The sequence below is a fragment of the Saccopteryx bilineata genome, chromosome 4 (assembly GCF_036850765.1).
Source record: "Saccopteryx bilineata isolate mSacBil1 chromosome 4, mSacBil1_pri_phased_curated, whole genome shotgun sequence".
Lineage (NCBI taxonomy): Eukaryota > Metazoa > Chordata > Mammalia > Chiroptera > Emballonuridae > Saccopteryx > Saccopteryx bilineata.
In genome coordinates, this window is record NC_089493.1 from 265,814,753 (window position 1) to 265,840,839 (window position 26,087).

The window sequence follows — 26,087 nt, forward strand, 5'->3', positions numbered from 1 at the left end:
TATACAACACTAGGTATCCCAGGCAGTTTTCTAGTGTTTTATGTACATTAACTAGCCTTGTTGTGTAGAAGGGGGAAACTGAGACACAGAGGTTGAATGACGTTCCCAAGGCCACATGTGGACAGGGTTCCATCCCAGGGTCTCATCTGACTTTCCTAGTGAACTCTGCCCAAGGCCATACAGCAAGGGAAAGCTGGAAATAGGACTTGAACTTGGGGATTATGATTTAAAAGTCTCTCTTCATTCAGCCTCCCTACTCTGCCTTTGGAATCCGGCGATGTTTTCACTGTGAGAAGGGTCCTTGAAGGCCCTCTCCTTCTCCCTCCTCATGCAGACCCCGTGCTCACAGGTGCCCCCTGCCCCGTTCCACCTGTGTCAGCAGCTGCCTCCTGCTAAATGGTGTTTGCGCAGAGTCCGTGTTGTGGCACTTAAAAAGAAATGTGTGGGATGAACAAGCACCTAAAAATAACTCAGGATCAATTTGGGGGGGGAGGGGAGGAAAAAGGTTGTGTTTTCTCTTCCCTCTTCTCCCTCCCTCCCTTTGCCCCTAAGGCCCATAAATTGTTGCTGGTTGACAGCTGGGCCAGGCTGGCTTCCTGTAAGGCTGTAATAACATAGAATTAGCCTGGCTGCTGCCCTCTCCAGGGCGGAAATGCTGGTTCTTGGTCACTACAGACATCTCTGAGTTGATGCTTCCTGCCCTGGTCCACACCCCTGGGACAGGTCTTTGCTTATTAGAAACTGGGCCCAGACAGATTCCTGGACTTGTCTACCTGGGGAGGGGCAGTGGAAAATCCTCTCCAAGTGAGAGGCTGGCAGCCTCTGGGCTGGGCCATTTGAGGGTGCCCAAAATTCCTGCCTCCGGGGAGGAGCTGGGCGGGCAGGGGCAGAGAGCTCTGGCAGCCTGAGCCCCTGAGCCGAGGTTTCCAGCCGTCTGCTGACTCAGGGACTTGGCTGAGCGGCTCCCATCCGTCTTGGTGCCTCTCACAGGCCTCTTTGCCCCCACCAGCCACCCACAGCCTGCCTGGAGAGGCTTTAGAAATCCATTAGATCTTTGCTGCCCAGAACCTTCCAGCTGAAAGTGGCAACCAGGCCGCCTCTCTTCCTCAGCCTGTTGATCTTACAGAGTAGGTATGGGTTCTGGGAGTAGGCTGGGTGTTTCCATGTAGCTCAGCCATACCAGGGGTATCTTTTTCCCCTCTGATGTCAAATTTGTTTAACATTGGGGTGGGAATAGCAGTGTAAAGAGGGAAAAGAAGTCTACCAGGAGCAAAGAGGTCCTAGCTTACACTGAGTCGTTGGCCAAGGAATGGAAAATTCCAGGTGGAAGCTCGGAAATTCCCAGTGTGGATGTGGCAAGGAAAGTGCCGTGCTCCTGTCTCCCACACCCCAAGCTTCAACCAGGACTGGGGCCAGGATTCCTGTGCCCTAACAGCAGTCTCAGTTGTTCCCAGTCTGCTGCACATCAGCGTCTCCTGGGGGAGCTTTTCAGTGCCGATCCCTAGGCTGGGCCCAGGCCAGGTACTTCAGCATCCCTGGGGCAGGGCCTGGGTTCCCCGGTGACTGCCGCATGCAGTTGGGGTGCAGAGCCCTCATTGGCAATTAACAGCCCCCATTTTCCTCCACCTTCTGCCTTGCTTTTTTTAAATTTTTATTTCTGAAGCTGGAAACGGGGAGAGACAGTCAGACAGACTCCCGCATGTGCCCGACCGGGATCCACCCGGCACGCCCACCAAGGGCGAAGCTCTGCCCACCAGGGGGCGATGCTCTGCCCCTCCGGGGCGTCGCTCTGCCGCGACCAGAGCCACTCTAGCGCCTGGGGCAGAGGCCAAGGAGCCATCCCCAGCGCCCGGGCCATCTTTGCTCCAATGGAGCCTTGGCTGCAGGAGGGGAAGAGAGAGACAGAGAGGAAGGGTGTGGGGTAGGGGGTGGAGAAGCAAATGGGCGCTTCTCCTATGTGCCCTGGCCAGGAATTGAACCCGGGTCCCCCGCACACCAGGCCGACGCTCTACCGCTGAGCCAACTGGCCAGGGCTGCCTTGCTTTTTAACTTCTGATTTCTCCCAATTTGGAGGTGGACATCACCATGCCTGGTACCATGTTCTACATACCAGGGGCTTAGTAAATAATGCTGGGGGCTGCTGTGATGACAATGATGACGATGATGACATTGATTTAAGTCACACTCCAAGGGCTAGAAACATTCAAAAGTGCTTTTCTAGGACATCATTAAGAAGTGTCCCATATAAATATTGAAGAGAAAGAAAGGATCAGTTTGAGAATTGTATTTAAGCTCCAAAGGGGATTAAAAGCAAAAGTTCCCCTTATCCTATAGCCAGCAAAATGGCCCCTCTTCTGAGAGCTCTGCTGCCTTCTCCCGGGCCTGGCCTGAGTTGAGTTCTCGTCCTTGGGACCAAGCGAGCTTCCCAAAAGGTTCTCCTGGCTCTTTTATCTCCCAAGTGATTCCCAAATCTGCATATCTGGGCCCCATCTGGCCAAGCTGCAGTGCGTCCATTGGATCTCCCTTGGCACATGGCCCACCAGCAGTGCAGACTTAATGTCGAGAAGACAGCAGTCCTCCCCCCCGTTACCCTGGAAAGCAGGACTCTTGAACTGATTCTTCTTCACAGTACCACTTCTCCTCATTCCCAGGGTCAGACCTTCCTCTGCCCCTCCTTCATCCCCATAGCTGGTCTCGTCCATTCCCTTGCTCTCTTCTTAAAACCCTGGCCCCCATTTAGGCTCCTGTCTTCCTGGCTCACCCTGCAGCTCACAGTCTGGTTCTTCTCCAGAGCCTTCCAGGCACCACTCCCAGCAGCTGGCCTCAAACACAGCTGGGCAGGAGAGTCTGCAGGCTGGAGGGGCCGCGGAGCCATCACTGAGCTCGCGCCCCACTGCTTGGCTCCTCTCAGCCCTCACCACGTGCTCCAGCTGTCCTCAGCCTGCGCTTCGAAAGGGAAGAGGCACTCAGGCCTGCTTCGCCTCTTGAGTCCGTATTTGCTCTTCCTACCTGGTGGCCTGTCTGGCTTTCTCTTGCTTCCATGGCAGAACCTAAAGTGTTATAGCTGTAACTCCCCGTGAATCTGCCCAATGAGGTGCCTTTGCTTCTGGCAAGGATACACTTGGCTATTCCACTTGTCACACTGTTCCTTGTGATCAGCTCTGCTACCTGGCCTTCCTGCCTGCTGATCTTCCTCGCCACCAGCCTCCATTTACAGCTCTCCACACTCTGCCTTCCTGGAACCCTCGGGAGTAAAGTGGCATGTGCAGGTGCCCATGGCGCCTCCCGAAATGGATTCTGGGGAAGTCCCTGTTCATCCAGGTGAGCCAGCAGAGGCCTGCGAGTAGCTCTGCACTTCCTGCCCCATCTCGTACTGCTGAACTGCCTGAGAACTCTGGGCACACTTCTGGTTTTCTCGATTTGAAACTGCTGTGTGCTCTTTATGTGCACCCGTTCCTCTGAAGGGAAGAACAAGAACATTTCTGGGGAGCTTAGAAGCTACAGTGGCTGAACTCCGGATGGGAGCCTCTGGTAAGCAGGACTAAAAACAGTTCTAGATTTTTGGGTTCAAAGATGGTAAAATCAGGGCTAAGGCACAGGTTCATGTACACTTAGTGCCAGAGTGAGAGGGACACCCTGGACCTCTGCCCTTCCTCCTAGGAGACCCCTGGTTCTTTTCCTGACAGCAGGGTACCTTTCTAGACAACTGCTCTAGTGGGCTGCACTCCTGGGCTCCTGGCCAGGATCACCTTTATGTCCCTGGAACAGCTTTAGTCCTGGAGGAGGCCTGGTGACAGCAGATCACTTGACCTTTTCCAGCTCTAAGCGGCACTTCAGACCTCATCTCATTATTCATTTATGTTGCAGCTCCTTAGGGTCTCCAAGGACAGCACTGACATTCCTAGCTGGTGCCCAGAGAGTGCTCTGGGGCAGACATGTCCCGGCTGATGGAGAGGCTCCCATGGCCTTGCTCCTAGAAAGCTAACAGATTGTCAGTGGGAGTGATCTGAGCCCTTGCTGTGCCCGAGTTTATCCCAGGAAGGTGGGCCACAGACACAGCAGGAAAGCAGGGGATCTGCAGGTAGATGACTTGTAGTAATCACTGTCTGTGGGACTTGGGAAGTCCCTAGTCCCTGTGTAACTCAGCATCCACATCTATAGAGCAGGTGCCGTGAGCTGGAAGGATTAGACAGGACAACATAGGCAGAGCATCCAGTCTGGTGCCTGGCATGCTGCAGGTGAGTTCCTTGCTCCTGTAAACCCTGTGATGGACAAAGCACAACACAGGTGTTTATTAGGTTTAATGCAGGCTCAACAGCGCAGTTACTGTGATCGTACATCCGTAACTAAGTCTTTTTTTTTTTTTTTTTTTTTTGCTTTTTTTTTTTTTTCTGAAGCTGGAAACAGGGAGAGACAGTAAGACAGACTCCCGCATGCGCCCGATTGGGATCCACCGGGCACGCCCACCAGGGGGCGACGCTCTGCCCACCAGGGGGCGATGCTCTGCCCATCCTGGGCGTCGCCATGTTGCGACCCTCCTGGGTGTCGTCATGTTGCGACCAGAGCCACTCTAGCGCCTGGGGCAGAGGCCACAGAGCCATCCCCAGCGCCCGGGCCATCCCTGCTCCAATGGAGCCCTGGCTTTGGAGGGGAAGAGAGAGACAGAGAGGAAGGTGCGGCGGAGGGGTGGAGAAGCAAATGGGCGCTTCTCCTATGTGCCCTGGCTGGGAATCGAACCCGGGTCCTCCGCACGCTAGGCTGACGCTCTACCGCTGAGCCAACCGGCCAGGGCCCGTAACTAAGTCTTTATTGAGCGGGTGCTCAGAGGCCAGGCGAGAGCCCGTGAGGGGATTTGGCAGCCCTGTGCCTACTCAGTGCTGATAATGGAGACTTATGGAGATTACCACCCGTGCTCCTTTTGGGGCCATCTTGTGAATATCAACACATTTGTGGCAGATCTAGTTGAGAAGGAGAGCTGGTGGCCCATCAACAGGGAGCAAGGGTTCCTGTAGGCACCTGCTAGCTATGGCATGAGCCCAGGATCTGATCAGATGATTTAAGCTACTGACAACCTGGCCCTTCAGGACCACAAAGGATGAGGCTTCTGCAGCAGTTGTGGCAATTCCGAAACTGAGGTCCAGGGCTTGGTAGCAATATCAGGTAGGGTGCCGATGTGCCACCAACTGCCCCTGCCAGCCTAGGCTTCCCCAAGAGAATTGCTCAGCTTCACAGTTTATTGTTACCTGTCACTTCTACCTAGATACTGCTGAGAGCTTTCTAAAAAATGAATTTTGCATTTAGAAATCAAATAACTAGGACTCTGTATAAAATTAGAAGTATATTCCAAGAGGTCAAGAGTAAGATGTCTCAGTGGTCTCATCTGAAAGATTTGGCTAAAAAAATTTTGAGTTGGAAGCTGAACCTGATTGTAACATACAGCATCACTGGAGGAGGTGGGAAGTTTAATCCCCACCTAGCAGTTCACTCTCCTTTCCAGCGCTTAATTCTAGGGTCTCCCATCTACATTCTCTGCTTGCTTTTACTTCACTTCATACCCCCATGGCCATGTCCTAGTATCTCGTTCGTTGCTGACAGCTTCCTGCCTAAGCTGCCACCATTTTCTTTCTCTGTGGTGTTTAATAGTCAGTACCTAGGGGTTAGTGTGGGCTCGGGTCCAGACTACTGCTATAAAGGAGTATTGCAATAACGCAAGTTGTAATCTTTTTGCTGGTGCAGGGTCTTGCCTTCAATTTGTAAAAAAAAAAAGTAACATCTGTGAAGTGCAATAAAGCAAAGCACAATAAAATGAGGTCTGCCTGTATTTATTTTTACTTCAGTTTAAGAATTTGGGTACCTGGGATAGTGCCAGATATCTCTAAAATATATGCCCGTTTAGGGTGTGCATGATGAAAAACTATGTTCAGGGGAAATGTTTAAACTACTTAAGGAATCATTTCTCAGGGCCCATTCTTGCATACCCACAGCAGATATACCTGCACAGCAGCACGCACAGCACACAGGGAAGGGATGGGATCGAAGTCCCAAGTGCCTAGTGTCTGGCTTTGAGAAGTTATGCAGACCACTTGGGGAAGGAGGAGAAGGTAGCAGAATTCATTGTACTCACAATTAATTCACAAGGTTTTAGAATAAAGAAAATCAACCCCATAAACAAAAGTTCACACTATTAATAGCAGTTTAAACTGCCTGCCAACCCTGCGAAGGGCAGGTATCACACAGGCAGGGTAGTGCCAGGTGCTAGGGACACCATATAGTGTGGCTCAGCATAAACCCATTGTAGGGGCTATGAGTGGGGACTCTGGAATACACTGCCAGCCTATTAGCTGTGAGGCACTGGGACAGTCACTTAACCTTTCTGGGCCTTGGTTCCTTATCTGTAAAATAAGGATAGTAACAGTAACACTTAGTGTACAGGGTTGTTGTGAGAATTAAAAATATAATACTTGCGAGGTGCTTTTTTTTTTTTTTTTTTAAGCGAGAGAGGGAGATAGACAGGGACAGACAGGAAGGGAGAGAGACGAGAAATGTCAACTCATAGTTTTGGCACTTTAGTTGTTCATTGACTACTTTCTCATATGTGCCCTGACTTAGGTGGGGGCTCCAGCCAAGCCAGTGACCCCTTGCTCAAGCCAGTGACCATGGGGTCATAGCCCGTACTCAAGCTGGCTGAACCTGTGCTAAAGCCAGCGAGCAACCTCAGGGTTTTGAACCTGGGTCCTTAGTGTCCCAGGCTGATGCTTTATCCACTGTGCCACAGCCTGCCCAGGCTGTAAAGTGCTTGTTAATAATGCCAGGCACATGGTCAGAACTCAGTAAATGTTACCAGTTGTTATTATTCACAGCATGATACAATGTCCTCTCTCTCCCCAACAACACCCACCTCCTGACTTGCCATGTGACGCTCTACCCTTCAGGTATTTAGGTCCAGGACCTCCTGTGTTCCTTCAGGGTGTTTTCTTTTACAACCTTTAAGTGTAATCATGCCCCCACAGGGAGGCTTTTCCCATTGGCGTCAGAGCGACTCATTGAAAAAGCCACATTCTACCCAAGGAAAATCCAATGGGAATAGTTCATTTCAGAGCCACCAGGTACACAGGCCACACTGGGATCTCACACATCCTGGCCAAGGCTCTGTTTGCAGGAGCTTCCCATGGGAATAGTAGGACTCACTCGGCTAGGGATGGCCAGATAATGTCCTCTGCTGCTCAGCTGGGAGTGGTCAATGGCTTTGCTTATTTTTTTTCCTTATTAACCTATTTATTAACTGTCATTTTTTAAACTTTTTTTTATTATTTACTTATTTTAGAGAGGAGAAAACAGACAGAGAGAGAGAAGGGGGGGGGAGCAGGAAGCATCAACTCCCATATGTGCCTTGACTGGGCAGGCCCAGGGTTTCCAAACTGCGACCTTAGTGTTCCAGGTTGATGCTTTATCTGCTGCGCTACCACAGGTCAGGCTTGTCATTTAAATCACAATGACTACTGTTGTCCTTGGCTTTTTATTCTTTTTTTTTCTTATGAAATAAGCTTTAAAAAAATTATTTAGAATTTTTCAGGGACTCACCACCAAGTAAAAGGAGAGACGAGTGTGTTGAGCCATGCCTGGGGCCAGCCTCACACTGGTGCCATGTGCTTTATATACATTGGTTTCTTAATTCTCACATCAACCTTGCCAGGTACAGTATTTATTAGCCCTACTTGTCAGGTAAGAAACAAAGTCAGAGAGGTTAAGATACTTTTACATATCAAGAAAGTAATGGAGTTAGAATTCAACTTAAGGTCTGACTCCACCATCTACACTTTCTCCTTTAGTATCCATTGTTATTATGCAAGTAATAATATTTCATCACGTTATCCTTATAAAATGTTAAAACACTATCGGCAAAGCTAAAGAAACTTTGGGCCTTTCCTACCCATATCAGTGCCTTCCATTGGTTTCAGTTGTACACTCTCTCCTCTACCACACCTCACCTGTAAAATAAGTGTTCTGATAACAATACCCATTCTAGCTGCCTTACCCAATTTTTTTAAGGATCAAATGAGCTAATGGACAAAAAGGCATTTCATAAACTTGACAGCCCTCTGCATATGCTTATTGTTAGTGGTAGCATAGTAACATATATTATACAAGGCCCTTTGTTGGGAGTACTGTTTAGTTTAAACTTTTGTTTCTGAAAATACATGGAATCTCAAGCTTCTAAAGTACCCTAAGGCCCAACCCTGAACCTGTCAGCTAGCTGGGATCAGTGTGGTCTTTGTAGGGCTAGGCTGCAGAATCACATTCTCCAGCAGGTGTCACCCTCTACCAGATCACATCCATACCTTCCGTAAAGGCTCCCAGAGTCCCATACTTGTACCTTGATGTTAAGAGTGGGAAGTGATGGGGTGTGGAACTCGGGTGGACTGGAGGGAGCCCTGGGGCAGATAAGTGAGTAAGGGGCAGGGCACTCAGGATGCAAGGGAGCTCACAGGAAAGCAGGGAGAATCCAGGGCGATGAAGGTTGTATCCAGGAGTTTAAGAACTCCTGAATGACTTTACTTGGCAGTGTCTGGAGAGGTCAGGGATATCTTCACAGAGAAGGTGACATCTGAGATGGGTCCTGAAGGGTGAGAAATAATTTTCCAAGCTGAGGAAGTGGGAAAGGCATTTCAGGAGCATCCTGAGTATTCACGAGTAGTTTGATAGTTTGATGGGCCAGGATAGTAGGGAGGTGCAACCAGATCAGTAGGGAGTTTGAGGGGTAATAAACCATAAAAGAGGTTTGTTTGTTTTTCCCATTTGGGGTGGAGTAGTGGGGACTCACACTTAGATGTGTGGAGGATGAGTTAGATAGGAAGAGATGGAGGCAGGGAGGCTAGGAGGCTGTTGTTGAAAATCTCAGCTATCAGAGGAACAGTCGGTATTGGGAGGGGAGACACAGAATGGAAACTATAAGAAAGAATTGCATAGATTGGGGCCTGATTGCATGGGGTGAGAGTAGGGGATTGTCAATGGAAGAATTAAAGCTGACTTCAGAATTTCTAGCTTAAGCAACTAGTGGAGGTGGAACCATTAGTGGAGACAACACAAAGAGAGAGCCAGGCTGTGAATACAGAGGGAAAACAAAGTTTATCTTTTTTGTTTGTATGTGACAGACAGAGAGAGAGACATATAGGAACAGACAGACAGGAAGGGAGAGAGAGAGATGAGAAGCATCAATTCTTTATTGCAACACCTTAGTTGTTCATTGATTGCTTTCTCATATGTGCCTTGACCAGGGGGCTACAGTAGAGTGAGTGACCCCTTGCTCAAGCCAGCGACCTTGGGCTCAAGCTGGTGAGCCTTGCTCAAACCAGATGAGCCCATGCTCAAGCTGGCGACCTCGGAATTTTGAACCTGGGTCCTCCACATTTCAGTCTGACGCTCTGTTGCTGCGCCACCTCCTGGTCAGGTCAAAGTTTATCTTTAGACTCCTTGAGTATGAGGTGCCTATGAGACTGAAACCCCACCCCACCCCCAGGTGGAGAAGTCCAGTAGGCTTTTGTATATGGTGGCCTGGAACTGGTAAAGGAAGGACAGAATGGCAGCTGGGGGCCACAGCATTCTTATTTCTGGACCTAGTTTCTCTTTCTGACCTAATTTATTCAAAGGGGGCTCCCAGCCTAAGCCATTTGCCCACAGCCTCGTGGTGATCCCACATTTCAAAATGCTTTTCTCCCCACCTGCATGGCTAGAAATGTCTTTCCTTAATGTCCTGAGACCGTGGGATACCTTGTGGCACAACCACTGTAGAATGGGGAAGGCTCAGGCAGGCACCTCCCCATGGCCTCCTCTCTAAGTCTTAACCTATTTGCCCAAGAAGGGTAGGAATGGCAGGCCCCAAAAGAAGTTTGTGTGCTGGGTGGGCCTAGCAGGTGCTACATTAGCCCAAGTAGAGAAGCCCAAACTCTTTTAAGAAGAGCTGTTGGCTCCTTCCCTGTGTTTGTATATGTATGCATGTGTGCATTCATGCATATATACGCTTACATGTATTTGCCAGGGTACCGCCCCTAACTGGAGCAGGAGGGCCTGCCTGCTCCTGGCAGACCTTTCCTTTTGCCACCATTTAAGCAGCTCCAAGGAGGTCTACAGAGAAGCCCACAAGGCAGGGGCATACCTGGATCCATGACACCTGTCCTCACTGGCAATGTATTCACTTCCTGTGGCTGTTGTAACAAATTACCGTGCATTTCAAGGCTAAAACAGCAAAATTTATTCTTTTATAGTTCTGGAGACCAGAAGTCTATAATCAGTATCCCGAGGCTCAAATCACTGTGTTGACAGGACCACACTCCTTCTAGAGGCTCTGGAGGAGAATCTGAATCTGTTCCTTGCCTGTTAGAGTTTCTGGTGGCTGCCAGCATGTCCTACCTTGTGGTACATCATTCCATCATTCTGCCTCTGTGGTAGACTTCACCTTTTCTGTGTATTAAATGTCCCCCTTACGGGGAGAGAGATGTGTGATTTCATCTAGGGTCTACCCAGATGATCCAGGATCATCTTCCCATCCCAGAATCCTTCATCATACCTGCACAGTCTTTGCCATATGAGGTAATGTTTACAGGTTCCAGGAATGAGGATCTGGTGTCTTTGGAAGCTATTATTCAGCATACAGGTAAGGTGTGGGAAAGTTCTTTCATTTGCCCCTTACTACCTGCAAATGAAGTGGATGCCACTATCTCCATTTTAGCAAGGAGAAAATGGGCTCTGCCAGCTAAGGTGCCAAGATCTATTTATTGGGAGACCTTGATCTATTTATGAACCTCAGGCCTAAGAGTTCATAATATTTTTTAAACATAGAAAGTCTATCTATTTTTTTTTAAAGATGGTTGTACATTTAATCAAGTAAATAATCCAAACTCCACTTCTGTATTAAGTGACTCCTGGTGGTTCACCTGGCCCTGATCTCCCTTGGGTGTTACCTCTATTGGAGCTGAGCATACCAGAACAAACCATGGCAGCCCTCCTGATGTCCTGGCTGGGGCAGTGTGGGAAGAGCTAGGCTTGCAGGGACAGCCCTGTAGGGGGTGGGAGAGTCAGTCTGCAGTCCAGACTTGAGGTTAGATGGAGACCTGGGCCAAGAGAGCTCTTACCTGAAGCTGAGGGACCCTTGACTAGAGTCCAGAGCCCAGAAATGAAAATAACCTCCCCAATGAAACCCCTTACATCCTATTACTTCTGCTTTTCTGACTTTTATATCATGGTGTTCTTAATCCCTCTAGGTGGCAGAGAGAAAAAGTCCCTATTTTATAGATTGAGAACTCAGAAGTAAAGAAGCAGGGGCTGCTCTAGTCAGCCTAGCCAGTCCTGAGGTCAGCATAGGGGACTCAACCAGTGCTGCCTTCTTGGCACCTTGGTGTGGGCCAGGGTTGTGGCTGGGTCCCATTACCTGTTCATTGGAAAGGATTTTAGAATCTAGTTGCTCCATGACAGCATAAGAAGCTCTTGTTGGCTTGGGCTGCACTACCCTTACTGAAGCTTCTTCTCCTGCCCCCACTCCTTGCCAGGTGTGTGGCCTGGGCCAAATCACTCTCCTTTTCTAAGCCTCGGTTTCTTCACCTGTTGTGTAACACAGGGTTGATGAAGCCATCTCAAGTCTCTGCTGCCTCTGCTGTGCCCCAAACCTTCCTGCTCATCTGAGGATTTGGAGCAGCCTGTGTTGAAGCCAGAGGGTTGGTTGGGCCTCTAGCTTTTTTCTGGTGACTGCCCTCAAAGAACATTTGCCAGGAGTCCTTTTCTGCCACCAACTGCGTCCCCTACAGAGAGGAGTGTCTGCTTCCCATTTCACTAAGAGCAGACAGGCGTTGAGTATGGAATGGAAGATTGGGGGTTCTGGTATGAGAGAAAGGAGCTCTGCTCTCAGGGCCAACATCATTTGGAAGCCAGTTTCCCTTACTCCAGGAAGGGCTGGCTCTAGCTAGCTCGTGGGGAACCTCGGGGCCTTTTGGGGATACCTGTTCCACTTCCTTAATTCACCCTTCTGTTGGCAGACCCCAGGCTCATCTGGGCGTCCCCTCCGGATTAGCCACAGGAGGCAAGCAACTGGCTCTGAATTCCGCCTTTGTCCGGTGAAGCCTAGTGAGGAGGGGCTGAGCGGACCCCCTTCCCCCACTGGAATGTCGGCTCGCGGTGCCCCCCAGCTCTCTCCTTTTCAGCCACCCTCCCCCATTCACTTCCTGAGTCCCACTGATCCCACCACCAAACATGCACACACGCGAGCGCACACACTTGCACGCGCGTGTGCGCGCTCGCGCTCTCTCTCTCTCTCTCTCTCTCTCTCTCTCTTCCTGGCGGGCCAGGCGGCCTCGCTCCCGGCTTGGTGATCCCAGCCGCCTGGGCTTAGTAGAAGCGACCTTTTGTTATTCAAATCACACCCTTGCCGCGCGCCGAGCCGCGGGCTCTCGCCCCCAAAATCGGTCCATTGATTCCCCCGCACCCCCACCCCACGCCCGGCTCCTCGCCTCCCTCACCGGGGCACCCCCAGCTGATTTCGGGAATTCCCGGCTCCTGGGGGCTTGCAGCGCGGGTCCGCCCGCCGGGCCGCGCCTCCCCCGCCCCCGGTGCGCGCTGCGGCTCCGCGCTCGGCCCCTTCCCCCTCCCTACCTCCCCTCCCCTTCCTTTCTCCGGTCCAGCCTCGGTCCTGCCGCCGCCACCGCCGCCTTCCCCAGTCCGCGGGGGCCCTGCCGGCCGCCCTCCTCGCAGCATGGCACCAACGGGGCTGGATTAGCCAGGAGCCCCATTTGGGGAAAGCAGGATCTCAAGGGGTGGGGGGTGCCCTGCAGCCTCGGTCATGGATGTGAGCAAGATGGTAAGTGAAGAGCAGGGGCTCTGCCCTGGAGCCCCCCCCCCCCAACTTCCCTCTCTCTTCCCCCTCACAGTCGGCTTGATCTATTGAAAGTTTCTGGATTGTTGATCCTGCCTGTTGGCCCGAACTCCAGGCGTGCTGGAGAAGGGAGTCGGGCCAGGATTCTGGAGGCGGCTGGAGGACAGGGATGGGGCTCCGAGTTTCCCGCCGCTCTGCCTCCAGGGCTGCCCGGGAGAGCTCGCTGGACTCCAGAGACTGGGAGGGCTGTTGAGCTCGCCTTCCAAATTGGGAAACCAGCCTGGGGGGGGGGGGGGGGGCGGAATGGCTGTGGAAAGGGGGCTCCTCCCATCTCCTCCAGAGCCCTTGCTTGCACACCTATTTGAGATTTATGGAAAGATTTTTGGACTGAGCTAGTGGACAGGAGGGCACAGGTGGGTGGCCTGGGAGGGCGATGTGGAGGAGGTAGGGCGTTAACCAGCCTAGAAGATGAGGGGGCAGGAATGCAGTCCTTGTCATAGATGGGGGATGTTCTAGATTTACCACTTTTAGACTCCAGCTGCCTGGGCCTGAGAAACAGCAAACACCTTTGCCTCTTAAGCATTTGATTCCCTGGAAGGTGCTGACCTCCCCCTTCATCCCCAGGAACACAGTAGGAGATGAATACTTGCTTGTTAATTAAGGAGCAATCCTCAAGGGTAGCAGGATGTGATTAATGGGACTCTGAAGGGAGGGGTCTCTGGGAGCACTTTGTAGGTCTGGGGTAGGTTTTCTTAAGGATCTGGACTGGCTGCCACTCCTAATGAAGATTGAAGGGAGCCCTTGAGATCACTACCACCCTGACCCTGGCTCTAGACCAGGGTAGCGCACCCCACACTCCTAGCCTTAGAAATTTTGCGGGCCTGTGTGTCAGGCTGGGGAGGTACCCTATGATGAGCTGTGCTTCAGAGGAAAAGAGCTGGGTTAGGATGTGCTGGTGTGTCTGGGGGAGGGGTCTGGATCTGCCTGTACCTTAGGGATAGGATTGTACAGAATTAGGCTAGTTGTCCCAGAGAGTAAGTACCCTTTTGAAGCATCTGTCTCTATGGAAAAGGCATGGATGTCCCTGGCCCTGCCTGGCCTTTGGCATTCTGTCTTGGATGGGAGGCAGAAGGAAGGGGAACAGAAAATAGGTTAGAATTATTTTTTCCCACGGCTGGAGATCAGTCCCAAACTGACTGAGTGCGACCCCTGGGGTTGGGATGAGAGGCTTTGTTGGCTCCCATGTTCCTATGAGGATGCATACCTCTTCATGGTTGGGCAATGCCAAGAGGCTGGACCACCATTTCCTATGTGTGAACCATGAAAGCTTACTTCTTTGGGTAATTATTAGAACTATCCCTCAAAAGTCCTTTAGGCAGCTGTAGGGAGAGAGAGGTGGAAAACTGACCAGCAACCAGCCCTTTCCTAGAGGTGTCTTACGGCAAGACCAAAGAGTCATCTGTCTGGGCTCTGGGGGAGGCACAAGGGACCTGAAGCGCTAGTCCAGTGGCTGCCAAACAGCTCTCAGCGCAGGCCCCAATCAGGCCACAACTCCAAGGGCTGCGGGGTTCTGAGTAGGGACTGGGCAGCAGAGTTCAGATGGTGGATGAGGCCCTGGGCTGGCTCTTTGAGGCAGAGTAGTGTTGGCTCTGCTGAGAGCAGTGAAGGGAATTGCCTGTTGGGAAAGTCACAGGAAGAGGAATGGGCAGAGTCCACTGGGTACAGCTAAGGATGTCTGGCTGGGACAGAGGTTTGCAGTCAGGAAATGTTGAGATCATTGGTTGGGGCCAGACCAGAAAGGACTTGAATGCCAGCCAAGGTGTTCCAACCTTGGCCTGTAGGTGCTGGCTAACCTCTGGAGAATTTTGGGCACAGGAAAGGCACATATTTTGCCTCTTTCCTCTTTTAGCTTGGGGTCCAAACAAAAGTGATATTAGATTCTCATTAATTATTAAGCAGTTAAATGCCCAGCCCAGAATCTATTGTCCTCAGCTCTTTGTAAAGAGCACAGACCCTGGACTGTGTAGCGAGAAGAACTTTACCCACCCCAGGGAATTGGTACCTGCTTCTCATTCCTGTAGTAGGCCCGGCCCAAGTTACTATTTATACTGACCATTGAAACCCCATCTCCGAATTAAAGTACTCACTCCGGGACCCTTGGCTCCAGGGTTGACCTCAAACCCAGCATTTCTACCATATACTTGGCAGAGCCCAACATCAGCCTTGGGGGTTTCTTTAGCTTATTGCTGAATGAGAAAAGCAAATTATGGTTCACCCAACTCCCTGCATGCTTTTGAGCAAGTTTCTTAACCTCAGTTGTAAAGTGGGACAGTAATATAGGCATAACTTATTTTTTTGTGCTTCACAGGTATTGTGTTATTTTACAAATTGAAGGCTTGTGGCAACCCTGCACCAAGCAAGTCTGTTGACATTATTTTTCCAACAGGCTTAGAGGATGGTCAGCATTTTTTAACAATAAAGTATTTTTAAATTAAGGCATGTACATTTTTTTAAACATAATGGTACTGCACACTTAATAGACTATAGTGTAGCACAAACATAACTTCTATATGCAATGGGAAAACAAAAAATTCACTTTATTGTGGTCCCCTGGAACCAGACCCACACTGTCTCCGAGATATGCCTGTACCTGCCTTGAGCATTCTCATGAAGGCTTGAAATAATTCTTTTAAGGCATAGGACTTGGCATAGTAAGCCCTCCTCCGTACATGGTGGCCTTTATGATAATGATGGTCTCCAAAGTGTTATCTAACATGACTCTGATTCTCCCACCACACACACACACAGCCTTTATTTTCTTGATTGGCCACAAGAGTTGAATGTAGGCTGTATTTTGGTTGACTGCTCCGGGGACCAATTCCCCCATGTCTATTTTCTGAGTGAAGGTGCAAATGACTGGGGAGAGTGGATTCACCAGCTGCTGTGACTGATGAATTTTTGATGATACCCGTTTCTGCCCAAGGGAGAGCTGGTTTAACCAAGCACTTGGGGGTAAAGTGCACATGCCTTTTGGGGTTGATGACGGAGTATGTGCCTTCGCTGAACACAGAATATAGAGCTGTAATTTGGGGAGCAGGGTCAACACTGTCAATTCTTAAAAAACAATATGTAGTTTATGTAATGATTTATATTTGCATAGTGCTGTACAGTTTACAAGGCATTTTCACATCTGTTCAGTCCTATGAGGAAGGTAGGGTGGAAATAAAAAGCCACATTATATAGATAAGAAAATTGAGGTTCAGCAAAGTGAAGACCCAGATGCCATCTAAATCAGTGGTCCCCAATCTTTTTTGGGCCACAGACCAGTTTAATGTCAGAAAATATTTTCACCGACCGGCCTTTAGGGTGGGATGGATAAATGTATCACATGACCGAGACAAACGTCAAGAGTGAGTCTTAGACAGATGTAACAGAGGGAATCTGGTCATTTTTAAAAAATAAAACATCGTTCAGACTTAAATATAAATAAAACGGAAATAATGTCAGTTATTTATTTTTTCTCTGTGGACTGGTACCAGATGGCCCACAGACCGGTACCGGTCCGTGGCCCGGGGTTTGGGGACCACTGATCTAAATGATTGGACCAGATCTTGCACCAAGTTCTCCTGATCACCAAAACACATGCTATGATGACAAAATAAATAAGGGATGAGGAAGAAGATTCACTGACCAGATTCTAGAATGGATACAAGCTAATCTAAAAAGATGAGCTGGTTGGTGTCCTTTGGTCTCTGGGGTCCCTTAGGGGAGAAGGTCCAGGGAGAGGGCTTAACACTTGTCTATAGGTGGACTGTACACCTCCTCAGTTATCTCCAGCTATTTAAAAAACTTGAGGTTTCTTTGTGAATCTCACTGCTCCCTCCAATCTGAATCACCGAACCCCTCGGATCCTCCTGCTCACACAGCAGGAAGGTGGGCGGAGTGGAGAAAAAGTGCTTCAGGGGTTCTGGGTAAATGATAATGATGGTGGGGCAGGAGAAAGCTTCAGGAGTGTATGTCTGTTTGCTGGATTGAGTTGGGATGTAGGAGAAGGAAATGCCACGCTGGGGAGAACCCAGTGTAGAATGGAACTCTGCTCACAGCCCACATCAGCTAATAGCTGCGGACAGAAGGACGTCCTCCCGTTTAGGGTCTGAGCTAAATAACGAGTTAAAGCGGAACACGGAGGACATGGGTGAAACCAGAGCACTGTTTTCAGCTCTGGGTCACAAAATTAGTCTAGTAAATTGTAGCCAGTGTTTGAAAGAGTGAAAAAGATCAGAAAACATCCCATTATATTCCATGTAAGGAGGTAAGCATTAGTTAATGAAAGTGGTTTTGGCTTGCCTGACCAGGCAGTGGCGCAGTGGATAGAGTGTTGGACTGGGATGCAGAGGACCCAGGTTCGAGACCCTGAGGTCGCCAGCTTGAGCGCGGGCTCATCTGGCTTGAGCAAAAAGCTCACCAGCTTGCACCCAAGGTTGCTGGCTCGAGCAAGGGGTTACTCGGTCTGCTGAAGGCCTACAGTCAAGGTACATATGAGAAAGCAATCAATGAACAACTGAGGTGTCGCAATGAAACTGATGATTGATGCTTCTCATCTCTCTTCGTTCCTGTCGGTCCCTGTCTATTCCTCTCTCTGACTCTCTCTCTCTCTCTGTCCCTGTAAAAAAATAAAATATAAATAAATAAAAATTTAAAAGAAACTGGTTTTGGCTCTATACACACACAGGCACAGGTAAGGGCTGGCCTTATAGAATGTACGTTTTCCTGTAGTCCGAGTCTAAAAAGATTTGAGTCTCTGACATAGAGAATGTCCAGAGGAGGGTGAGGAGGATGTCAGCCTCATGAGAAGACTGGAGGGCTGATTGCTGTGACTCACTGAGGGCTCTCGGGAGGAAGAGGTTATGTGCTCCACATGGCTCTGGGAAGTAGGATTTGTTTTCTGAAGTAGCAGATTTGGCTGGCCAGGACTCTTACAGGGGGCCGTGCTATGCTAGACTCAACTCCCTGAAGAGAGAGAAAGCCTCTCTGGCCACTGGAGCTGCCCAGGGACCCCGGAGGAGCATGGCCTCTGAGTCCTTGCCACAGCTTTGGGAACCGAGAGCTGTGGGTTCAGGGCCGAGGTCCAGTATGGCTAGTGTGACTGACCTCCTGAGAAGGGCAGCTCATTTGAACACTGGGGTGCAGTTCCAGAGAAGCGAGTTGATGTATCCTGGCTAGTGGAGCACCATGGATCAGCCACCTTCTCCATCCAGCCCCTGTAGTAAAATCAGGGGTCATAAATGACATGGGCCTCGGCCAAGTGCCAGTGGGTAAGAAAATCTGAAACTTGCCTCCTTTAAAAATGCTTAGGAAGAAAAGTTTTTGATTTACCATGTAACTGCTATTACTTATTGTCACTAACGACCAAGATTTTATCCAAGTGATTTTAACCAAGATGAGGTTCAGTTCAACTCAGACACATTGAATACCCATTATTTATGCACAGGCCCCTGGGTGTGGATGTTAAGATGTCAGGGATCCAGAGCTGTGGATAACCAAGTTGTCCACAGAAAGGCTTAGAGTCAAGAGAAGGAGACAGAGGTTTCCTTGAAATGCATTGAGTGGGATGACACATAGATATTTGTAATTGACAGAATACTCTTGCCTGGCTTATTTTCTCCCTCAAAACAACCTTGAGAAGCAGGATATAGTGTCCTCAGAGGCTGCTTCAAGTCATCCTGCCAGTCAGGGTTCAGAGACAAACGTAGATTTTAAGTCATCCCAGCCTCGAGACAACCCTCCTTTCCTACTCTTCCCCCTAAGTTGTGCCTCCCGCTTCCTCGTCCCCATTCCCCCATCCCCACCCCTGTCCCTGTCCCTGTCCTTGCTCCCCAATACACACACACAGATGGGTGATTTTCTTGAGGAGCATGTCCGGGGGCTGTTTTCTCTCAACCCTGTCTTCCTTCTTGCCTGAGAGGTCCTAGGTCAAAGCCAGACGGCATGTGGTCTTGCAGCTGTCTCTGAGCCAAAGAATTCCAGTATTTGTCCTGCTGCCTGGGGCCCCAAAGAAGTCGGGGTCTTTTAAGAAAAAAAAAATCCATTTCCTTTAGGTTCCCTGCTGTCCTAAGGAGTCTTTGATCTGGAGGTGGTCAGTGGTGCTGTGGATGAGACTATAGTGGGAGCCACCTAGAGTCCACAGTGCCACCCCTGCACATGGAGGATCAGGGAGCATCTTCTGTGTCCAGACACTGCTCTAGATGCTGACCAAGGGCTTTGGAGTCAGATAGGCCAGAGGCTAAATCCTGATGCCACCATTTGCTGCTCTAGGACTATGGACAAGTTAGTTGCCCTATGTCCTCCAGCTTCCTCACCTCAGGGGAATTGGTGTCTGCAGGCACGGGAGGGGTTGAGACGGCCTGTTTAAAGTTCTTGGTGTATGGGAGGGGCTTCCTAAGCCACAGCTATAATTATTAATATTTAGGCAACAGGTAAAATCCTAAAACTTCAGGCGAAGGGTAGAACGTTCCTTTCAGAATGATCTATCCACTGGGTGAACATGGTCTGGTAGGGCAGTCAGACACATTATAAGTAATTACAGTACATGTGGTAAAACACACAGCACATCTGAGTGGTGTGCAACAGTGGGAGCAGGTGGGGTTAATGACCTGGCACGAGAGAAGGGGCCTCACTGAGAAGGCTGGAGAAGGGGAGAGCCGTTCCCCCAGGGGGTAAGGAAGGGAAGGGCATTCTAGGCCGAGAGAACAGCACAGGCAAAAGACTACAGTGTGTTCAAGAACTACCTGTGGTTTATGCTAGGTGAGTAGGTGCAGTCCCTGTCTCCAGGGGGCTAGCAGAGTTCCCAGGGCAAGGGGTCCTAATCCTCTTATCCCTCAGTGCTTCTGGAAAAGGTGTTCAAGCTGTGTTTTGAAGAAGGGGAGCAGCAGTTTTATTGGTAAAAACGCGTGATGCACAATAGGTGCTCAGTGAACGGATGGAGTGATGAGAGAAGACATTGCAGTGGAGAGTGTGTGCTGTGCACAGGTGTACAGATGTCGAGTAGGATTGTTAGGAGCAGAGCCAGAGGAAGAGAGGAGAGCTGAGTGGGAGCGGGGTGTGAGGCCCAAGTCAACAATAATCAGCAAGTGTCCTGTAGAACCAGTAATTGAGGCCATCTCCACTTGACAGTCAGGCTTGGTTGTGCTATTCTGGCCAATAAGCTTACACCCCCTCTGGCCCCAGTGCTGGAGGTCGGCCTCGTGGTGCTAGGAAAAGCATGGGAGCTACAAACTATAGGTTGAGAGAAAGTAGTTTTTCTTTTGAATGAACATTTATTTAACTTTCTATCGTGACCTCTCTTGGATGCACTTGCTTCTGCCTCGTTTTCTGGGACCTGTAATAGCTTTCTCTTGGAGTTCTCTCAGGCCAGATTCTTTGGAAAGGAGTCTTACTGCATCTCTGCCTCCCTACCCCGCTGGCTCAGAGGTCAGTAGCAGCAGGCTTGACTGCAGTTCTGGAGAGCATCCTTTTTGTCCTGTACCTAGGTCAGGGTTGTCCCCCGAGTCAGCCAACTCTGAGGCCCTATGCTAGGCACTGAGAATATGAAAGAGAATGGTATCATTTGGAAACTTGTGCCTTCAAGGAGGTGAAAGAGAAAAATAATTATAGTGTAATAAGTGCCATATTAGAGATTTAAGGAAAATCCTATAGAAACTCAGAGGTAAGAACAATTAATTCTGCCAAGAGGTATAGGAGATGGGTTGGGGAAGGTGACATTGCAGGCCATTTATTCATTCATTTATTCAGAGAATACTAATGGAGTATTCTTCAGGCATAAGACGCTGTTCTAAGCACTTGGGGTACTTCAGGGAACCAAACAAAATATCTTTGCTTTATGGAGCTGTGTGAATGTGGAAGAAAGGGGAGATGAGGGGGGGACATGGGGGATAAGATAATAGAAATAAGTATAGTTGGGTAAAGTGTGTAGGATGTTGGACAGTGGTGAGTGACCTGGTAAAAGGGAAGGGAGTATGCAGAAATGGCTGCGGTTGCCTGAGGTTGCTTGGATAAGAATTGTGAAAGGGAGTGGGACATCTTTCCTTGCTAGTTTTTTTCCTTGGCTGCCAATGGACCCTGGGGACACCCCCCCACCCCATCATTCCTAATCTGATACTGGCTTATGGACTGGCTGAAACTGTACCTCTCATTGCAACGCTGGCTTGTTGCTGAGAATGCCTGAACCTGGACCTCAGGGAACCGGCCTTGTGCCCCAGCTGCCCTGTGCTCTCTTCCTGCAGTCTAATCAACTTTGGACGCACTGCAAGCTTATCAATTTCTCTCAGATTTCCTAGAATTTGGAGGGAAGATGCTGCCTCTAGTTTCCAACAAATCTCCATTAAAGCTACTGAGTGTCAAATGAGCAGTTCTCTGACCATGGTCCTGGGGGTGGAGTAGGTGTCATCAGTACTTTAGGAGGCCCTGTCAGCCATATCCGGTCACATCAGCTAGAATGAAGGTGGGACAACAGAGCACTTTGGTTCATATCTCATTCGGTTCTCAGAAAAGTGTGATTCCTCCTATCGTGTTCAAGGTGAAGAAACTGAGGCTCAGAGCCTATGGCAGCTTTTGACCATTTTGGCTTCTCAGCTCCTGAAGGGAGAGAGCCATGGATGCGCTGGCCTCTGCTGCTGTAGCTTGGGGGGCTTGGGTTACATCTGAATGTCACGTAGCTGTGCTCATTGGCAGCTGTGATGAGGGAATAGGTAATCCACAGGAAAAGGCTTAACTGTGCTATTTCTCAGAAAATACAAAAAAGTGTAAAGAAATAAAGATCAGGTGTATTCCCACCATCTGCTAACAGTTTGGTGTAGATTCTTATAGACTTTTCTTTGTGTGTGTCTGTGCATGTGTTATGTGCATGGACACGTGCACGTGCGCTGGGTTGAACCATATGGCAAGTGCTGTTTCTATAAGTCAAAAATGACCAAATTTTCCTTTGATCCAACCAAATACAAGCATGCACACATAGACAAATATACACATATTTAAACAAAATAGTGCCATATCATAATACAGTTTATAGATGTTTATTTTAGCTTACACTATGCCTAGGTCTAGAAACAGTGTATCAGAGTGGGGAAGTGTATTATGTGTTCTGGGATTTGAATTATCTCCACTGCTTACTCACCTGGACAGGCTCCCAAGGCTCCAGGTGTGGGTTTTCCCCCTTGTATAATAGAGTAGTCACAGTACCCTCTATGTAGGATTGTTGTGAGGGTATAAGAGTTAGTATGTATGTTCAATGTTTAGACCAGTGCCTGACCTATGGCCAGCATTTAGTAACTGTTAGCAATTACTACCAGATATCCCTATGAGTAGAGATGTATCATTTCATCTTAATCAGCACCCTGTTAATTGACTTAGCTGTATCCATTTTCTACTCTTGAAGTGACATCCTTATACACACATCTAAGAGTCTATCCATTCACTGCTTTACACTTTAAGATTGTGACTTTTCAAAGCAATTTATAAATTCAATGCAATTCCTATTCAAACACCAAGGAGATACTTCAAAGATATAGAACAAATATTCCAAAAATTCATATGAAACCCAAGAACACAAATAGCCTCAGCAAACTTGAAAAAGAAGAATAAAGTGGGTGGTATCACACTTCCAGCTGTCAACTTATACTACAAGGCCGTTGTACTCAAAATAGCTTGGTAGTGGCATAAGAACAAGCATGTAGATCAACGGAACAGAACAGAGAACCCAGAAATAAACCCACACCTTTATGAACAATTGATATTTGACAAGGGTGGTAATAGCATACGATGGAGTAAAGACAGTCTTTTTAACAAATGGTGTTGGGAAAATTGGGCAGCTACCTGCAAAAAAATGAAACTAGACCACCAGCTTACACCATTCACAGAAATAAACTCAAAGTGGATAAAAGACTTAAATGTAAGTCATGAAACCATAAGCATCCTAGAGGAAAACATAGGCAGTAAGCTCTCTGACATCACTCACAGCAATATATTTGCTGATTTATCTCCACAGGCAAAGTAAATAAAGGACAGGATAAACAAATGGGACTATATCAAACTAAAAAGCTTTTGCGCAGCTATAGACAATATGAACAAAATAAAAAGGCAAACCACACAATGGGAGAACATATTCAACAATACGTCTGATAAGGGGTTAATAACCAAAATTTATAAAGAACTTGTAAAACTCAACACCAGGAAGATAAACAGTCCAATCAAAAAATGGGCAAAAGAAATGAATAGACACTTCTCCAAAGAGGACATACAGATGGCTAATAGGCATATGAAGAAATGCTCAACATCACTAATCATTAGAGAAATGCAAATTAAAACCACAATGAGATATCACCTCACACCAGTCAGAATGGCGCTCATCAACAAAACAACACAGAGTAAGTGCTGGCGAGGATGTGGAGAAAAGGGAACCCTCCTGCACTGCTGGTAGGAATGCAGACTGGTGCAGCCACTGTCGAAAATAGTATGGAGATTCCTCAAAAAATTAAAAATCAAACTGCCTTTTGACCCAGCCATCCCACTTTTGGGAATATATCCCAAGAATACCATATCAACGAGTCAAAAGGAGAAATGCACCCCCATGTTTATGGCAGCATTGTTCACAATAGCCAAGATCTGGAAACAGCCCAAGTGCCCGGCAGTGGACGAGTGGGTTATAAAGCTGTGGTACATATATACTATGGAATACTATGGGACATGAAAAAGAAGGAAATATTTTTTACGACAACATGGATGGACCTGGAAACTATTATGTTAAGTGAAATAAGCCAAGCATAGAAAGAAAAATATCATATGACCTCACTCATCTGAGGAATCGACCAACAATATGAACTAAGGAACGAAATAGAGACAGGCGGGATCAAAGGATCCAGAAGGAAAGCAGACAGAGGTAAAGGGGATGATAGGCTGATAGAATGGGATGAGAGCAGAAAAGCAAATCCTGGAGGGAAGGGGGAGGGGGGAAGGGGGGATGTACTGGGGAACACGGGGGAGGGGAGGGTATATTCGGGGGACACTAGAATCTATGTAAACAATAAATTAATAATAAAAACAAACAAACAAAAAGAACCCAATGCCAAGGAACTGCTTGAAGGTCAGGGTGACAGACAGCAGGCTCTACAAATGGCGGGCTTTGTTTCCTTGCCAGCCGTCCCACCTTCTCAGACCTGCGGCAAGTCCAGCAGGGGTTTGACACTTCCCGGGTATTACTGGCCAGTGCTGCTGCCTGAAAGACAAGCCAGTACTTTGGAGCTCTTCGCTCAGAAATGCAATGCATGTCTTCAGAGGTTACAAGCTCTTGGGGAGGAAGGTGAGAATGAGGATGGGGAGGGGACCTATCCTGAAGGCAAAGGGTTTTGGTTTAGGTCGTTGCCATTCCTAAAAGAAATGATAGCAAGAGACTAGCTGCTGAGAGTACAACACCCTATGGCCACCATGATAACCGGCCATTCTTCTCTCTTCCCTAAAAAAAAAAAAATAGATTGTGACTTTTAAGGATTCTTTTTGTTGATGTATTTTGAGCTGAGTTGTGAGTGCAGGGGAAGTTTGCTTGGACAATTCTCTCTCCTGTCTCCCCGTAACTGTGATCTGGGCTCTCTGGTCCCCACTTTCACTTTGCCTTTTCACACTCCAGCAATACTAACAGCCCGTCAGTCTCCACGTTGGGCACTGGCCCCTACTTTTGAGTCTTGGTGCTGGCCTCCCCCTGAATACCCCTCCCTGCACACCCCCTTTCCAGGCATGGTCATTGGGTTAGAACATGGTGTTCCCTTTCCTGCAGGGAAGGGCAGCCATACACAACCCTTCATCCTTGGTTAAATGCCTGTGCTCAAGCCCCCTGCACACATCACTCACCAGTGTTCTTCCTCTAACTGGGTATGTACACAATGCCACCCCCTTCTCCCCTCATAGACTGGATTCTTTAAAGCCAGGACTTGTGACTTAACTCACCTGCAAGCTGACTTACATAGCACATGACATATATATGTTTGGTGGGTGAATTTAGTGAATGAATAAAATCATGACTAACTAAATGGCAGGACTTAAATATACTGCTCATAAAAATTAGGGGATTTTTAAAAATGGAAATGGTCTGGCCTGTGGTGGCACAGTGGATAAAAAGCCTAGACCTTGAATGCTGAGGTCGCCGGTTCGAAACCCTGGGTTTGCCTGGTCAGGACACATGTGGGAGTTGATGCTTCCTGCTCTTCCCCCCTCTTTCGCTCTCTTCCTCTCTCTCTCTAAAAATGAATAAAATAAAATTAAAAAGAGTAAAAAAAATGGAAATGGTTTGAGGAGAGTGGTTAATAGGTTATAGGGTGAAATGAAGCAAAGGTGTGAGAGAACCCTTGGACATGTCTGGCATGCTTATAGATGGGTTTTAGAAAGAGAGATCTGGCCATGTTGTGACCAACAGAAGTTAATAGCCCAGAGAGCAGCGGAATGTCAGGTCTGGATGCCCAGTGGGGGTTGACCCTGCCTGGGACTCTGGATGACTCCGTCCACACCCCTACATTTCTCTTGAACCTCACGGCACTTCCGCTAAGGAAGGGCTCTCCTTCACCCTTCGAGAAACAGAAGTGAGAGTTCCTGGCTGCTCTGCCTTCTGAGGAAGCCCATCACAGCCACACAGCTGATGATGAAACCCACCTCTGGAATTAGCGACCACCCCCGTCTCCACTGTGGAACACTGTTTAGCAAATCCTTCTCAGATTGTTATTACTGCCCGTGTCCAGAGCTGGAAGTAGCCATCAGAGCTCCAGCCTGCCAGCTGGGCCATCCCATGGCCCCTGAGGGTGCCCAGACCCTGCACTGCTCATCCACTCTCCTCTTTGGCTCTGACCTGAGGTCACTGAGGCCTGTGCTTTTATTGTGTGTTAATAAGGACTCCAATTTCTGGAACCCTGGCCTTGACTTTCACCTGAGTGTTCTGTCAGTGGGAATGAGCCTGAATTGTCCCTGACCTGGAAGGATATAGCTGGGACTGATGTGCCTGAACCTGGAGTGAAATCTTGGTTGAAATCCGGGCTCTGCTACTTCCTAGCTGGGCCATCTAGCTAGCCAGGCATCACGGCTAGCTAGCGGGGCAAGTCGCTTAACCCTTCTGAGTCTGTTTCCCCATCTCTTCAGTGGAGTTAGCAAGTCCCAGTGTTACTTGGAAGGGTTAAATGAAATAATGTGTGCA

The 26,087-nt window shown here is 48.7% G+C and overlaps 1 protein-coding gene across 2 annotated transcripts in view; it reads left to right on the plus strand.

The window, feature by feature from the left end:
* Positions 1 to 26,087, plus strand: part of HIP1 (huntingtin interacting protein 1) — a 159,038-nt gene that overhangs the window by 61,408 nt on the left and 71,543 nt on the right. Inside the window, exon 1 of one of the 2 annotated variants that reach the window (XM_066274526.1) lies at positions 12,651 to 12,844. The exons of the other annotated variant lie outside the window; for it this stretch is intronic. Within the exon in view, the coding sequence (XP_066130623.1) occupies positions 12,827 to 12,844 (18 nt within the window). The 5' untranslated portion in view covers positions 12,651 to 12,826. Of the gene's footprint in view, positions 1 to 12,650; positions 12,845 to 26,087 lie in introns of those variants that run through there. 2 annotated transcript variants of the gene reach the window in all.